Genomic DNA, 18708 nt, shown 5'->3' on the forward strand with positions numbered 1-18708 from the left:
ATACTACTACTTCTACTGCTGCTGCTGCTGATACCACAGCTGCTGCTACAACAACAACAACACCAACTACTACTACTACTGCTGCTGCTGCTACAACAACTACAACAACAACAACGTTTACAACAACTACTACTACTGCCGCTGCTGCTGCTACTACTACTACTGCTGCTGCTACAACAACAACAAAAACAACAATTACTACTACTACTGCTGCTGCTGCTGCTGCTGATACTACTACTACTACTGCCGCCGCCGCTGCTGCTGCTACCACTACTACTACTACTGCTACTACTACTACCGACGCTGCTGTTGCTGCTTCTACTACTACTACTGCCGCCGCCGCCGCCGCCGCTGCTACTACTACTACTACTACTGCTACTCTACACTTGAATTGAATTTACCAGATTGTCAAGTTTTTCTGTCAGACGGTCCAGCTTGTGGTCCAGACGCGTGCCGACATTGTCGATCCTTTGGTCCAGGTTGTTGAGACTCTGATCGAAGTTGCTCAGCTTTTGCCTCAGGTTGTCAACTTCTTGTGCCAAGTTGTCGAACCTTTGGCCCAGTCGATCCACCGTTGAGAGGAGTTGCAACAGGAGCCGCAACGTCTGTTCCATGGACACCAACAGCAATGGTGAGAAGATGTCAAGAGAAAGGGAGAGAGAAGGTAACAGGATGGTAGAAAGAAGAGAAAGGGAAGGGAGATGGATTGGAGACAAGACAAGACAAGACAAGACAAGACAAATTCTTTATTTCGAGGATAATAGATAAGCACTGGTGTGCTTTTTTACATCCAGTCCCCGCCCTGAATAGGGTCTACACTACACAATATTTAATAAAATGAAAGCATGGTGTTAGTAGAGATACACAACAGAGGGAAAAAAAAATATGCATAAATCAAAACAAAAACAACCACACACACACACACACACACACACACACGCACACACACACACACACACACACACACACACACACGCACGCACGCACGCACGCACACACACACACACACACACACACACACACACACACACACACACACACGACATACAGGCACTAGCATGGTGTTAGTAAAATGCACAGGTAAAAAAAAAAGAAAAAAAAAGAGAACAAAATCAAAGAAACAAACACACACAACACACACCGCATTACACATCAAAATGGGGGATAGAGGGTGAGGAAGGTTCTGTCAACCATACACATTTGACAAACAGTATCAATAAAATGAACGATTTACATTACACATTATGGCATAAGGTGGGAAAGGCAATGTTTTTTGAAGGTGGTTGGGCAATGGTGTTGTTTAATTGTTTCTGGGAGTGAGTTCCATAGGGTGGCGCCTGGGTAAACCAGACTGGATTTGAACAAGTCAATTCTTGGAGAGAGAGAGAGAGAGAGAGAGAGAGAGAGAGAGAGAGAGAGAGGGAGAGAGAGATAGGGGCTGGAATGAAGGAAAGAGAGAGAAAGAGAGAGAGTGTGTGTGTGTGTGTGTGTGCGGGGGAGGGAGGTGTAGGAGGGGGTGGGGGGGGGGGGGGGGCAGACAGACAGAAAAATACAGACACGGAGACAGAGAGGGACAGACAGAGAGAGACGGCGCTAAGGAAGAGAGGGAGGTAATGGAGAAAGAGAGATACAGACAGACGAGAAAAAACACAGATACGCGGAGACAGAGAGAGACAGACAGAGTGGAGGTAAGGGAGAGACGGAGGTAAGATAGATATATAGATAGATAGATAGATAGATAAATGGAGGGAGAGAGAGAGAGAGGGGGAGAGAGAGGACAAAATTCCTTATTTTCGAGGATAATAGATAAGCACTGGCGCGCTTTTTTTTTCCATCCAGTCCCCGCCCTGAAACAAGGGTCTACACTTCACAATACTACATTATATATGTCATTGCATGCACTACACAATGCTACTTAAAGTCATAGCATGCAAACACAATACTACATAAAGGCATAAGCATGGTAAATGATACACACACACACACACACACACACACACACACACACATTATGTAAAACAAATGTCACAGATAAACGAGAGAGAGAGAGAGAGAGAGAGAGAGAGAGAGAGAGGGAGAGAGAGAGAGAGAGAGAGAGAGAGAGAGAGAGAGAGAGAGAGAGAGAGAGAGAGAACGAACGAACGAACGAACGAACTTTTTATTCAGATAAGGCCAGAGCCCCTTACTGAAGGGGGATTCGTTGATAAATGATAATGAGAAAATGACATGACACAGTAAATAGACAATTCAGATCAACCAAAAATAGTTAACACAATATCAACCAAAAATAGTTAACACAAATATTCAAAGACATTCACGAGATAACTGTACGTAACCTCTTCAATGCGTCATGTATATGGCTAAGTTATACAGAGTACATTCCTGTCTTGAAGACATGAGTAAATTGAACCTAAAATTAGACGGATCTCTATAATATTTCGGTTGAATCAGTTTTTGTCGAATGTCACACAAAGCAGGGCAACAACAAAAAATGTAATTCGTCTTCTTTACCCAGACTGCATAAACGGCATGTATACATAGGTTCATTTAGAATGCTATACCTGAAACTATGAGAAGCAAAATTAGAAATACCAAATCTAAATCTAAATATATCTGTTCAGTCCTAACTCAATATATGGTTCAATCATATGCGATGTTTTAAAAAGTCTAAACTGTGCAAATCTATCGCTAGTTTGTATATGATCATGCCAATCTTGCCACCTGCAATCAATAATACGTTGTCTGAAACACTTTAAGAAACCTGCAATATCTTCCACCCCCTGGTTATCCCATACAAATGCAAAACCATAAGAATTTAAACACTGACGAACACTCGTTGCCCCAAGTCTTCTTGCCATTATTATCTAAACAATATAATATTTTATAAGCTTTAAACGGATATTTGTTTTCATTCATTCCAGTCAACTTCAGCCAATATTTAATACATTTGATATTTGAATTTAGATAAATCGGATATCTCCCCAGTTCACCATAAACAAGATCATTCCGACTGGCTACATTAAGAAAACGTTTCATTGCGAACAAGTGCACTGTTACGATTCTATTTTCTAGTCCCCAGATTTCTGCTCCATACTGTAATATTGGCTGAACTTGCGAATCAAATAATTTAACAAATACACTAAAAGAGCTACAGTCTACTTTATACAAAATATGAAGAATCAAAATAACTGCGTTTTTTTGTTGTTGCTTTATTAGCAATGTCTTGACATGCCAAGTTGAAACTGAGTCTTGTTGAAAAATAAATCCCAAGGTATTTATATGCATTAACGACAATCATTCTTTCGCTTCCATATGACCATCTTTCATTTCTTGCCAAATACAATCCCTTACGAAAAACAACAATATTTGCTTTATCCATATCTACTTTTAACTGTAAATTAGTTGCAGCAGTGTATAAACTGTTCAGTTGTCGCTGTAAACCAACTGTTGTTATAGACAGCAAAATCATGTCATCAGCAAAAAATAGAACAAACAATTCAATTAAATCAAAAGTAACACCATGTTGACCATTTTGCATAATTTCTAAAGAGAGAGAGAGAGAGAGAGAGATTCTGAAACAGACGGGATACGCACATTTTTAATCCTTGTCTGGATTAGCTAGCTTATTCAGCAATTCATCATTAGACTGTTTTTTGTTTGTTTGCTTTTTTTCCCTCGAATAAATGCTTGTATTCACGTCTGGCACTAACAATTCTTGTTAGTTTGCACCCCTTCCTGACCGCCGACACGTTCTCAACAAACTTCGTTATATTCATCTTAGTATATGCAGACTTCTAGTTCTGATCAAACCAAAAATCTTTAAATTTTTTTTCATGTGATTCACAACAACACTTCTTCATACATTAGCATTGTCTGGGATGCATTCGTTAAAAAAAATCATCCACATCCAAATCTATTAGGTTAATGTCGATATCAAGTTTTGCACATGTATCTTCCCTGGATAAAACATGAAAACAAACACCTATACATTTCTGAAACTTCAACATGATTTTCCCTTTTATCACAAAGCAACAAGTTTGGTCTCATTCGGAAAATAAGCATTGACCATAAGTCATATGATCTATGTCCATCCTTCCCATGTTTATCAATCGGAAACATGCGATAAATCACGTACCATTTTTATAACCTTTCCGTTCTTCACAAGAAAACAGATAGACAGAGAGACAGACAGACAGATAGATAGATAGATAGATAGACAGATGGAGAAAAAGAAAGAGACCAGCTTCGATGACAAGAAAGAGAGCAGTGTGGATGACAAAAATGAAGAGCAGAGAGAGGAAAAGGTATGAAAAAAAGGACAAATTTGGAAAACATTGTTGGTATTTTTTTTTCCATAATAAAACATGTTAAAACAGAACAAACTGAAAAAAGAAAGAAAAAAAAACTGAAACAAACATACAGGTATAAAGGAAATATTCACAAATACATTTATTTTTCTGTATCGTCATCATCTTCATCATCATCATCATCATAATCATAATAATAACAATAATAATGATACTACTACTACTACTACTACTACTACTACCAAATCTCTCCTTACACTATCTTTGTCCCCAAAGGCACTGATGGCGTTATCTCTGAGATCTGCATCCTGAGACAGTGCACAACTTGCCAACAAAACCACCAGAGGAATGCCTCCAAAGAACAGTAACCCTTTCATGACTGCTTCCAGTGGACCTCAACACCAGCAATGCACTGCAGTTCAGCTGAGAGAAAGCTGGCTCTGCTCGGCCACCAACGCTGAATGTCACTAAATGGCTGGTCGGTAATTACTGTCCAGAATTGCTTTCAACCTATGGTATTTGGCTTGTGATGCAGGCCTACTGAAATTTGTCCCTCGTCTTAAATCTACCCCTGGTGTAAAATCTGTTCTCTCTCCTCATTAAGAAAATGAATGACAATACATGTTCATTGTTTAAAAATATAATGTTCATATGATAAGAGAATACCAAACATATGTACATAAATGAAGCACTCATAATGACCAACACAAAATAAATCAGAGAAAGATCTCATGATAACAGAACTGTGGTAACATAAAGCACATGAAATCACCAATGATACAACATGTGTATAAGTGTGACCAGTGTACATGCCATGCATGGGACATGATTTGCATGTGAGAGGACTAACAGACGTGGACTATTTCTGTTCATTGTAGAATCATTGCCCATTCCTGCAATATGCATTTCTATAGCTTATATTCTACTAGTTTTCCCTAACACACACACACACACACACACACACACACACACACACACACACACACACACACACACACACACACACATTATAAAATAACATGGATATTAAGAAACACAATATCAGTACAAGAAATGCTTCCATAAAATCATTATAAATTGTTAAATGGTAGGTTCAGTAAATGCAGTAACATCAATATTATAAAACTCATGATTCGCAACAGACAATAAGAAAATCGATAAGATATATTAAAAGTACACCAGTTTTATTTGAGCACACACACACACACACACACACACACACACACACACACACACACACACACACACACACACCTTTTTCAGAGCACTCGGTAACTGTGTAGCATCGTTCGCAAATACACTCATGTCAAAATACCCTGTAGCCTAATTGCAAACGGCACTATTTAACAATACAATACAATACAATACAATGCATCTTTATTCATCCATTTGGAAATTGAATTGTGTATCCACAGGCTCGTCACGCACCCTTCACAATATCTCAGCCAACAGCCAAGTCCAACACAATCGCAACATGACAAATGTTGGACAAAGGATGGAAAATCGATGCATAAAGCTAAATACACACAAGCAAGTAACACAACACAGCGGGTAAATTTCCCACGCACACACCCAAGTCCCCTTACCCTACACACACACACACACACACACACACACACACACACACACACACACACACACACACACACACACAGATTGTAAAATAACATGGATATTAAGAAACACAATATCAGAACAAGAATTTTTTCTATAAAATCATTATAAATTGTTAAATGGTGGGTTCAGTATTTAAGTAAATGCAGTAACAGCAATATTGTAAAACTCATGATTCGCAACAGACAATAAGAAAATTGAAAAGATATACTACAAGTACACCAGTTTTATTTGAAAACACACACAAGTTTCAAGTTTCAAGTTTTAATTATCCTTTCACTCCTATTGGAGTATGGAGGATTACTGCAAAATACTCATTTTCGTGCCCATAACAAACATTTCCAAATACACAACAATGTCACATAAAGTTGAGAAAACACAAATGTCTTTTAACTCCAAAAGTATAACTAGGCAACATTTGCAAATCTAATCATCTTACTTACAGCTAAAATGACTTTTTTGCCTCCTTTGAGCATATTACAAAAATTAAAAACCGATTTTGGAGACAAATATTTTTTAGGAACATATCTATTTCGTAACTGATCATAATTGGGACATTCCATTATAAAATGAAACTCATCACCAATCACAGACATGTTACAAACCTTACAAAATCGTAACTCTCGTGGTATGCCTTTGTGTCTCCCTGTTTCTATTTCCTGCTTATGATTACTACTTCGAAATCTGAAGAAGCTGATAACATAATTATCAGGCATTTGATTTATATATTTTTCTCTACCAAATCCACTTTTGAAATTTCGATAAAACAAACATTTACTACACGCCTCTACAGCATGTCTCCATAGATTTTGAAAACTATCTCTCAAAGCAATGTTGACATTCTTGCAGAAAGATTCCCTCTCCAAGAAGAATTGACCATCCCAAACACAGTCATACCCTGCTTCTATTAAAATTTGTCTGATACAACTCATCCATTTTGAAGAATAAATACCATTTCGATATAAGTCAAGTAATATCAAATATATTTTCCCACAATATTTTTCTGTGTTTGATATTACTAAGCTGGTCCAAAATCGAACTAATCTCATTTTCACTAACACACTAATTGGATAAATACCAGTTTCTCCATAAACAATTTGGGTCATAGTATTTCTGTTCAGTTTGAACAAGCGTTTAAAAAATTTCAATTCTAATTTTTCAAGTATATCTACATTTTCATAACCCCATATTTCTGCACCATACAACAAAATAGGTACAATCATAGACTGGTACATGTCCAGAATGATATGTAAAGGTAAATCTTGATTTATGGCTGACTGAAGTAACGAAAACATAGCTTTTTGGCCCTGTTCATAAATCATTTTTTTAGCTTTATAAAAAGTTCCGTTTCTACTAAATTCGATGCCAAGAATTTTAAAAGAATCGACAACATCCAAACATGCAACACACACACACACACACACACACACACACACACACACACACACACACACACACACACACACACACACACACACTATGTTTTATCAAATCCACAATATTATTTTTACATCAATTCTCCAATAACGATACAGTTGAAAAATGTGATATCTGTGACCAACAACAAGAATTGTTTTGTTGATCTTGACGCAGTTAGTAACCAGATGTTAAAACCTTCACTTGAAAAATGTATTATTTTCTTGCATGAAATTATCCAGGGATGATGGGAAAATGGTACTATACCGCAGTTATGGAAACATTCCATGATTATTCCAATTCTGAAAGCAGGAAACCCCAAAGTGATGAAAATAGCTATCGACCCATTGCAGTAACGTCCCATACTGAAAAAAAAAACACATTAGAAAAAAATCTAGATAGATTGTAGAACAACTGTGAAAAAAAAAGAAATCATACCTGTAAACCAAGCAGGATTTAGAAAAAAAAAGATCTGCGATATAGCATCTGATCAAATTATCTACTCAAGTTTAACAACAGTTTGCTTGTAGAAAAAGTGTTCTAGCAACATCCTATGACGTTAAAAAGGCATATGACCAAGTGTGGCACGTACAGTCATTGTTAAAACTGAAAAATATAGGCCTAAGTGGACACATGTACAATTAAATCATGTGCTTTTTAATCTAATAGAACTATGCAAGCTAGAGAAAGAGCAACAATATTCGACACCCAGAACTATTAACATTGATCCACAAGGATCAATCATAACACCCATCCTATTTGATATCCTTAAACAGGATCTTCCTAAAGCAATGTCAAAAAATGTTACCTTGTTAGAGTCTTCAATATGGAGCAGATGTCAAGATAGTACTGATGACAGGATCTCATATCCAAAGGAAAAGAGGTTTGCAACTGAAATTACACAACAAAAATGATGGGTTTCCCATCGTACTATTATAGATTGGTCGGCTGTCTGGTGTCTCGTATAAGACTGAATGCTTTTGTCACACACTCCAGAAATCTGGGCAAGCCCAAAAGTCAGGAGACGTGGACTTTTAGGGTCGACACCGCGCAACACACACTCCCAAGAAGGACGCAGAAATCCGTGTACGATTTTACAACTTTTATTCACACAATCACACACATATGGGTACAGGACCTACTTCCTAAGCTATCCCCAAACCCAAACCCTCGCCCCCACCTAACTCCAAACCACCCCTCCTTAACCCACCTTTAACCCCCAACGGGACGAAATCAAGAAACGAAAGAAAAACGAACCAAACACATACACACTCGCACATTCACTGCACAACCGGCAACGTTCATTTAAACTCATCTGTCACTCGTTGACGGACTGAAAAATCCCTGCTCCAGGCTGAGAGTCGAACGCTGACTACAATCTCTCCCTCGACGTCCAGCTCACCCACAGAGCACCCTACCAGATGAGTCCGGGAGGTCGCGGCAAGCAGGGCAGGCTGCGGTCGAAGGTCGACGCCGAGGGACGATCTGGATCCCCAGGGCGCGACCCCAGGGTTTCGTGTCAGCGCTCGGCTCCTCAGGTGGAAGACCCCGAGGGGCGACCTCGGAGCTGGGACAGCAGAGCAGTCGATTTGCCGCTACTTGCGTCGGGGAACGCAGAACAACGCCCTGGAACCACCAGTCAACCTTGGGACAGCAGGGCCGTCGGACGTCGTCGCCTGAGTCGAGGAACGCGGAACCACATTGCCATGAGACCTCAATAAACAAACAAACAAGCAAGCTGGGGACGGGGATAACCCCCTGTGCAGTACCAGTCCATAACCACATAACCCTATGCGCGTTGGGCGACCTAAGAAGCCACAGGTTGTGCTCTCATTCATCCAACAAGCACTCTAAGACAAAATAATGAACAACCACTGTCATACACCAATCACACGACAACATGCATGCCTGGAAGGTGAGGGGTCCGGAACCTGCCAGGGTACCGGCCGTCGCCCTACTTATACGGTGGCACAGGTCAACCCAAGACTCGAACCCCAAACCTTGTGCCGCGCATCCTGAAGCACGCTCCCACAGCGCTACGCTGCCAGAATCGAAGGCCCAATCAAGGTAACCTCCCTTGCACAAGCAGACATGTTGGAACAGAACATTCAAAAAGGAAAAATTATGATAGCGCCAGCGCATGGCTGCCAAAGCCATTCGGATCACAAGCAGAGCAATTAAAGTGAACAAATCAATACACAAACTCTTCCAGTGCTCGGTCCATACAGGGAGAGAACTCAGTAACCTATTATTGCCACAATAGCTTACACGGAAAACACTATCTTCTGACACGCTGCTACCAGCGGCCACTTACGCAGGTTTAAGAACCTATCGAAACACAGTATTTCCCCCAACGTCTCCCTCCCATTCCCGATACTAACATCAGCTTGTAAGCTTTACATATCCACCGTACACTCTGTCGAACAAATTACGGAGATTATACTATTCCCTCACACTTCATCACAAGTGTATTAATATAAACTCAAACCCGTAGCTCACGGAATGATAATTATAACACTGGACCGTTACACGACAGTGTGTAACATCAGGTAATCGTAACAGTTTCATAAATTGACCCCAGCCACTGTCCAACCCACAGACCTCCCAAAAGTGGAAAAGACAACTAAAGACACTCGAAACAGTTACCGCCTGATACAAGGTTACCTCACGACAGCTTGTGATGGGCGAAGGTGGTGACTTGGGTGGGACCTTCAGCCGGGCACTGCAGCCTCTGCTCACCGGCTTGCTAAAGATCAGGCAGAGGTTCTGGCTGGCCAAGAATTCCTCTCCATCAGCCTTCCGGGCCTCTGCCACAAGGTCCGCCCTCTCTGACGTCTCAGAGTCAAGTCACACCTAATCACAGTCAGCTGCAGCCAGGTAAACGGCAGGTGAGCGCAAGTTCTGCACTTGGCACGCTAACCGGCCAAAACACACATTGCACGCACTGCACTGCAGTTGCAGTCATGCCAATGTGACAAGAGCCCTCTCGCTCCTACAGAGCGGTGTGTGCACGTGCTGCACAACTCTTATACAGGTAAAACGAGTGTGCAGACACACGCTTTTACCAAACCATGAACATGTCAGAAAACATGATCTAGAGAAACTGGGATTCGAACTCCCAACCATCGGAACTAACACCACTTTCACCGGCCACTGAGCCATACTAAATCGCTCGCACTTCCGCCTATACTTCCGCAGCAACGAAAGGTTGGGCTGATCCGTGACAGCTTTCAAGACAAAGTTTAGCAAAAACGAAAATTGTGTATGTGGTAAACAGATTACACGAAATCACATACTGTTTCAATGTCGGGTTGTCAGTTTACTTCCAAAGTCATGCAAAGTCAGACAATGTTCCGAACAAAAAAAATAAAAGAAATAATGTTCAACCAATTACTGTTGTCCAAAATTGCTGATTCTCCGTTACATAGTCCAATAGGGGTGTTTCTATGACGTGACCCTCTGATATCTAATTCGGTTTTTATTTTCGTTCATGTAGTTAATTGCTGTTTCACATATATTTACGAATTCTTGATTCTGTTGTTAGTTTATCATTTCTATGTATATCCACCTTTATGTACCATCCCCACCACACTCTCACCTATTACACACAAACACACATGGTACGTCTAATATTACTCAAAGTGAAAAGACGTTTGATTAAAGAAAGAACACACAAACACAGACACAGACACAGACACAGACACACACACACACACACACACACACACACACACACACACACACACACACACACACACACACACACACACACACACACACACTTTCGTACAAAATTTTCTAAAAATATAAAATGTACATGCGGTAAGCAAATAACTGTAAGTCATCTACTCATTCATTGTCCGAGCATAAGACAGTTAATTCCAAAAGATGTAGTTGATAACTTTTCTTCCAATATTTCATTAGCCACTGAAAAGATTTTGAATGATTATTCATTGTTTAGAATGTTTTCGGAAATTTTAAACTCCAGTCCAGTTGGTATCCTCCTTTAATGTCTTATAATTAATGTTGTCATTTATATTTACATTGTTGTAGGTTAATACTTGTTGATATGCATATACATATTTTCCTTCCCATCACACCTCATTCAATACACACCACAATCTCTTTAGACCTTTTCTTATAATATACTTTTCCTCTGATACATAACATGAATACTTTTTTTTACACTAATATTCACATGCATTCCCTTTCCTTTGTCCACTTCTTTACTCCTTTCCGTCTAAAAACACTTATAGTGAATAGACGTTAAACTGAAGATAACACACACACACACACACACACACACACACAACAACAACAACAACATCAACAGCAAAACACACACACACACACACACACACACACACACACACACCCTGATACAACTTACTTCCGCCCGCGAAACTCATAACTAAAGTGACCGGACATGTAAAGCCCAAGGCCAAACATCATCGCATCACATCAGTCAAGGATGCCGTCATACCTATTACCGCAGTGACGTAAACCCACCGCTCAACATGTCACGATCATCGCCCCCTTTCTGATGAGCGACGTGAAACGAGGAAGTAAGGATGGGGATGCCTGTCTCTATATAAGAAGCAATGTCCACTGGGTCCAGTGTACTACTACTGCTGTCCTCTTCCTTCATCTGGACACTCTCACCCTGATCAGCGCTCAGCCCAGAAACTGTGAGTGGGGGGCATCGGTGTTGGGTTGTTTCTTTGTTTCTGCGTGTTTTTTTTTTTGGGAGGAGGGCGGGGTGGGGGTGGGGGGTAGTGGGGGGGTGCGGGGAGGCGGGGGGGGGGTTGTGTGTGTTTTGTTTTTTGTGTTTTACTGGTATAACACACACACACACACACACACACACACACACACACACACAAGTTTCAAGTTTTAATTATCCTTTCACTCCTATTGGAGTATGGAGGATTACTGCAAAATAATCTTTTCGTGCCCAGAACAAACATTTCTAAATACACAACAATGTCACATAAAAGTTGAGAAAACACAAATGTCTTTTAACTCCAAAAGTATAACTAGGCAACATTTGCAAATCTAATCATCTTACTTACAGCTAAAATGACTTTTTTGCCTCCTTTGAGCATATTACAAAAATTAAAAACCGATTTTGGAGACAAATATTTTTTAGGAACATATCTATTTCGTAACTGATCATAATTGGGACATTCCATTATAAAATGAAACTCATCACCAATCACAGACATGTTACAAACCTTACAAAACCGTAACTCTCGTGGTATGCCTTTGTGTCTCCCTGTTTCTATTTCCAGCTTATGATTACCACTTCGAAATCTGAAGAAGCTGATAACATAATTATTACACACACACACACACACACACACACACACACACACACACACATCATTGTCAGCAGTTGCGTACCTTCTTGCCCAAGTATTTCAAAAAGAATAACTATTCTGCAGATGATTTTTGGAAAGTAATTTCTGACGAGGTTCTTATGGTCGAACTTTCACAGGCATTAGTTCATAGCCCTATTTCTACATCGTGTTAATGGTTTCTGATTATTATTATTATTATTATCATTGTTGTTGTTGTTGAATTGTTACTGTTAAATGTAACTACATGTTAGTTATGCATTTTGGGGGTTTAAAAAAAAAAAAAATTATTTACCTTTTTTGTTTTCCTCTTCCCTCTCCCCGCCCCAGTGCCCCACCCCCCTTCCCCCACTTTTTTTTGTTTTGTTTTTTTTGATCGTCTAATATCACTGATAGTGAAAAGACGCTAAACTAAAGAACGAACACACACACACACACACACACACACACATGGACACAACACCAAAGAATGACAGCAGTGGTCTTCCAGGCAGCATAGATGGAACACGCCACGCCTCAGCCCAGTGACGTCATATTGACTTCGCGTCGTTCTGATTTCGCGTCATGATAAAGAAACAGTCGACTGAAGAAAGCCTGTGACGCGACACGTTACGTAGCGTTCGTCTCTTTTATTTCCTGTTTTACATCGACATCGGGCAGTCACAACGCCCTTTCATCGCATGTAAAATGGAATCCCTTCAAAGACTACAATTTTGGAGCCCTTTGATTTATTTACCAGTTTTGAAATTTCATTGAATTAGAGGGGATCTAATGCAACATATAAAACACGCAATAATAACTATTGATGAATTTGACAAAGAGACCTTTTCTATAAAAAACAACAACAAACAACAACAACCAACAACAAAAAAAAACGACCTTTCACGGATATAACAAGGAATACCACTGAAACTATTTATTAAGTATTCAAGAACTATCATTCGAAAAAAAAAAGTTTTTTTGTGACAGAATTGGACCATATTGGAATTCACTACCTCTGCATGTTAAGATGGCTAACAATGTTAACACTTTTAAAAATCTCCTAGAACAGGTAAATAGTATCAGCAAGTTGAAATTCATTCATGATGAATGATAAAAGAAGAAAAAAAAGGAGAAAACAACAACAACAAACAAAAAACAAACAAACAAACAAGAAAAAAAGAACCACTATAAACAAAACCCATACTATTACTCCTGAGCAAGTGTACTGCCAACTCAAATCACTATTTTTGTTAGACTGCGACAAAAAACAACAACAAACAAACAACAACAAAAAAAAGCCTTATAAACGTCCCAAGAACTGAATTGAACTGGACTGGACTGAATCATATAGGAAAGCTATTTGTATGCCTGGTATGACTGCATTTTCGTCCCTGTAGACTGTTAAGAAGTGTCGGCGCTGGCAGTAAACTGTCATCTGTGGCAAGCGATCCAGAGTTTAGCTGATGGTGTTTTCGATCTTAGCTGTATAAAAAATAGTTACAATCCGATGGATTTCAATAATTATATGTATTGTGTGTGTGTGTATGTGTGTGTGTGTGTGTGTGTGTGCGTTCGTTCTTTAGTTTAGCGTCTTTTTCACTGTAAGTGATATTAGACGATTAAAAAAAAGTGGGGAGAGGGGAATGAGAAGTCAGGATAATACAGAAAAGGTAGAAAACTACTAAGAAATGCATAACTAACATGAAATTAGCACCCAACAAAAACTGACATCTGTACCTTTAATCCTCAAACAATGTACCAAATGATTTTCCTCAACAACTAAGTCAGGTCTTGTTTCAAGGTTGAATGATTCTAGCGCATAAAGTACTGATTTGGAATCAACAAGAATGCTATTTTTTTTTGTCTCTGTGAGTGTGAGTGAGTGTGTGTGTGTGTGTGTGTGTGTGTGTGTGTGTGTGTGTGTGTGTGTGTGTGTGTGTTCGATTTAATTTTCTGTCTATCCACAGTAAGTGATGTTAGACATGGGGAAAAAAGCGGGAAAGGGAAAAGACAAACAATGCTATTCACAATATTAACTTAACAACTATCTTTCTAACTCTAAGACATATAGGCGTAAAGAAGAAGAAAAAACAAAAGGTTATATAACAACAACCCAATTATCTGACAATTATCTGACAATGATTAAAAAAAAAAAAAAGAAGAAGAAAAATCGAAAATAAAAGTAAAGAGCCCAAGATTTCTTGCACCGTAAAAGATGATTGTGAAGATATATATTTTACCATGCCGCAAGTAAATATGATATGATCATTTGATATAGGATTACCATACATACAGGAAACACATTTTATGTATCAACGTTTGTCTTTGAACAGTTCAGTTTCCATACAGAGATCAATCATGCAGTCTGCCTTTTATGGTAAATGTGTTGTTCATTTTTACCAACAATTGTGTTTGAGCCTCTCTCTCTCTCCCTCTCTCTCTCTGTATATATATATGTGTGTGTGTGTGTGTGTGTGTGTGTGTGTGTGTGTGTGTGTGTGTGTGTGTGTGTGTTAGTGCGCGCGCAAGCGCGTGTGTGATTTAAACTTTTTCTTTTATGTCAGAAGAGTTGTTTACTTGCATTCATTTTGTAGTCTCTCCTTCATCGTAATGTTGGGATGTAGTCTGATGTCTCCTGTTTGCCAAATTTGCGCAGCAGGTCTTGTTGTTTCAGTGCAGTGACTTCTTCTTCTTCTGCGTTCGTGGGCTGCAACTCCCACGTTCACTCATATGCACACGAGTGGGCTTTTACGTGTATGACCGTTTTTACCCCGCCATGTAGGCAGCCATACTCCGTTTTCTGGGGTGTGCATGTTGGGTATGTTCTTGTTTCCATAACCCACCGAACGCTGACATGGATTACAGGACCTTTAACGTGCGTATTTGATCTTCTGCTTGCATATACACACGAAGGGGGTTCAGGCACTAGCAGGTCTGCACCTCTGTTGACCTGGGAGATCGTAAAAATCTCCACCCTTTACCCACCAGGAGCCATCACCGTGATTCGAACCCGGGACCCTCAGATTAACAGTCCAACGCTTTAACCACTCGGCTATTGCGTCCGTCAGTGCAGTGACTTCAACGTGCATTGTCCAGTAACTGTCTGAAATTGTTTTGAAATTGCCCCTCAATTGTCTCAACCGAAACCAGATAATCATGACACAGTCCGACATTCCCGTCCACACCTCAATGCATTATTATAATGTGTGTGTGTGTGTGTGTGTGTGTGTGTGTGTGTGTGTGTGTGTGTGTGTCCTTCAGATCCCATCATGTACAAGGCAGCAGTTCTCGTTCTGTTGGTGCTCGTGGCCGCGGAGTCCACACAAGCTCTGGGCTATGGCATGGGCCTGGGGCTTGGCTATGGCGGTCTGGGCTACGGCATGGGTCTGGGCTACGGGCTGGGCTACGGCATGGGTATGGGCTTTGGCATGCCCCTCTACGGAGGCTACGGTATGGGCTACGGCATGGGCAAGCTCGGACTTGGCCTGGGGATGGGCTACGGAATGGGCTACATGGGAAAATTCTACGGCTGATTTTGTTTCGGTGAATATCTATCTGTTGCTGGTTTGTTTTGGGGTGTGAGGCATTCAATCTTTCTCCGACACACACGTACACACACACACACACACACACACACACACACACACACACACTCACTCACTCACTCACACACACACACCGGCACATACGCACATAACGCAACATACATATAAACATGTAAAGCTAATACTGAAAACCATTTTTCTACTCATCTATTTTTTTCTCCCCAAAATGCAGTGCAGTCCTTTATGGACGCATAAAAAAAACAAAACAAACTTTTTCGACATTTGTATATAAAACATGTACCCATTTCCTAGATGAAACCAAATAAACTATACTGAGTATTTGCTTTTGTTTGTTTGTTCGCATTTTACATAATTTATATATCCTTCAATTTTGATACTTTCCTCTTTGTTTCATTGCTTTTTCTTTTGTTCCTTGGCCGCTGGGACATTGACATGATTTCAATACAGCTGTTGTCTCCAGCGATCAGTAATTCTTTCCATTTGATTTCAATACAGCTGTTGTCTCCAGCGATCAGTAATTCTTTCCATTTGATTTAAATACAGCTGTTGTCTCCAGCGATCAGTAATTCTTTCCATTTGATTTCAATACAGCTGTTGTCACCAGTGATCAGTGTTTCTTTCCATTTGATTTAAGTATAGCTGCTGTCTCCAGTGATCAGTGACTCTTTCCATTTGATTTCAGTACAGCTGATGTCACCAGTGATTCTTTCCATTTTATTTCAATACAGCTGTTGTCATCAGTGATCAGTGATTCTTTCCATTTGATTTCAAATACAGCTGTTGCCTCCAGCGATCAGTGATTCTTTCCATTTGATTTCAATACAGCTGTTGTCATCAGTGATCAGTGATTCTTTCCATTTGATTTCAATACAGCTGTTGTCTTCAGCGATCAGTGATTCTTTCCATTTGATTTCAATACAGCTGTTGTCACCAGCGATCAGTAATTCTTTCCATTTGATTTCAATACAGCTGTTGTCTTCAGCGATCAGTGATTCTTTCCATTTGATTTCAATACAGCTGTTGTCACCAGCGATCAGTAATTCTTTCCATTTGATTTCAATACAGCTGATGTCACCAGTGATCAATGTTTCTTTCCATTTGATTTCAATACAGCTGATGTCACCAGCGATCAGTAATTCTTTCCATTTGATTTCAATACAGCTGTTGTCTCCAGTGATCAGTGATTCTTTCCATTTGATTTCAATACAGCTGTTGTCTCCAGTGATCAGTGATTCTTTCCATTTATCGTTCTCGTTCAACATCTCTGAAACATTTCGCAGTCTTCTTTGGTTGCGAAAGAATGAAACAAACTTTGAAAAGAAAAACAACAACAACAAACACCACCACCAAAACATCGCTATCAGCACCTTTTCTGCAGACTGTAGGAAAACGTGTTGATTCCCGATGCTTGTCAATGAACAGAACTTTTTAAAAAAAATCAATATATTTCATTTTTGTTAAATTTTAATTTTTTTTAATAGTTATCTTTTTTTTGGTTTTGTTTTGAATAAGAACAGTAGCTGTAATCGCCTCCATTCTGAAACTGGGCACACACACACACACACACACACACACACACACACACACACACACACACACGTAACAACACACTTGTCCATTTCTGAAGACGTAGCATACGCAAAATGAGCATATTTTGTACTTTTTGTTACAGGATTTACAGCCACGAATCTTGGGACCTGTTTTCTGATCTGTCGATGCACGACGATGCCTTTCTGCCTTTGGACAGACAGGGGGTGTAGTTAGTCATCTACCTGATGGAAAGAGGATAATTATTATGTTGGAGCGGACGGTGTGTGCACTGTCTAGCTCTAAGGGTGTGGTGTGTGACATGTGAAGAGATGCGATGTAAATATATATTGTTGTCCCTCCTCTCGCCCCCCCTCTCCCCCACCCCAGCCTCGAAAAAAAGAAGAAGAAAGAAATAAAGATCTCACTATGAAGAGACTCTGTGTGTGTGTGTGTGTGCGTGTGTGTGTGTGTGTGTGTGTGTGTGTGTGTGTGTGTGTGCGCGCCCACGAGGCTATATAGCCTTTCTTTTTCTGTAACTCACAGACCTCTTCCGGATCATTTGTTCCTGTTCAGATGACTTCCTTCAAGCAAATGAATAAATAAATAAATAAACAAAAAAGGTAAATGAATAAGTCAACATACAGATAAATGAGCATGAAAAAATAAAGGGAGAAAGATGGGGTGAGAGAGGTAAGAGGAAAAAAAAAGGAACACGAGGAAGAGGAAATGGAAGGAACATTTAATGACAAATTGAACATCAACATATTTAAAAAACCCCAGTAAAATGGATAAACGGAAAGTTTCTACACACCACCCTTTCACACAGATGGTATCAATGGATGAATAAACAACAAACTAACTAAATAACTAACTAAAATCGCAATACTTCTGCTGTTCCTTTGTCTGGTATATTACGTGATGTACGTTAGTTATCAC

General features: G+C 39.8%; 1 protein-coding gene and 1 long non-coding RNA gene across 2 annotated transcripts in view; one reads left to right on the top strand and one right to left on the bottom strand.

Annotated features, from left to right (window-relative positions):
• The window catches only part of LOC143285785 (uncharacterized), a 13384-nt gene extending 8644 nt beyond the window's left edge, over positions 1–4740 (bottom strand). The window contains exons 1-2 of the mRNA XM_076593204.1: positions 4565–4740; positions 402–605 (exon numbers count right to left, since the gene is read on the bottom strand). Of these exons, the coding sequence (XP_076449319.1) occupies positions 402–605; positions 4565–4684 (324 nt within the window). The 5' untranslated portion in view covers positions 4685–4740. The remainder of the gene's footprint in view (positions 1–401; positions 606–4564) is intronic.
• A 7235-nt stretch (positions 4741–11975) lies between these two features.
• On the top strand, positions 11976–18145 carry LOC143285786 (uncharacterized). Its single transcript, XR_013055726.1, has 3 exons — positions 11976–12025; positions 15938–16219; positions 17915–18145. It is a non-coding gene; the product is annotated as an uncharacterized LOC143285786 (long non-coding RNA).
• The last annotated feature ends 563 nt before the right edge of the window (positions 18146–18708 follow it).

Source organism: Babylonia areolata, chromosome 9 (assembly GCF_041734735.1).
Source record: "Babylonia areolata isolate BAREFJ2019XMU chromosome 9, ASM4173473v1, whole genome shotgun sequence".
NCBI classification, from domain to species: Eukaryota; Metazoa; Mollusca; class Gastropoda; order Neogastropoda; family Buccinidae; genus Babylonia; species Babylonia areolata.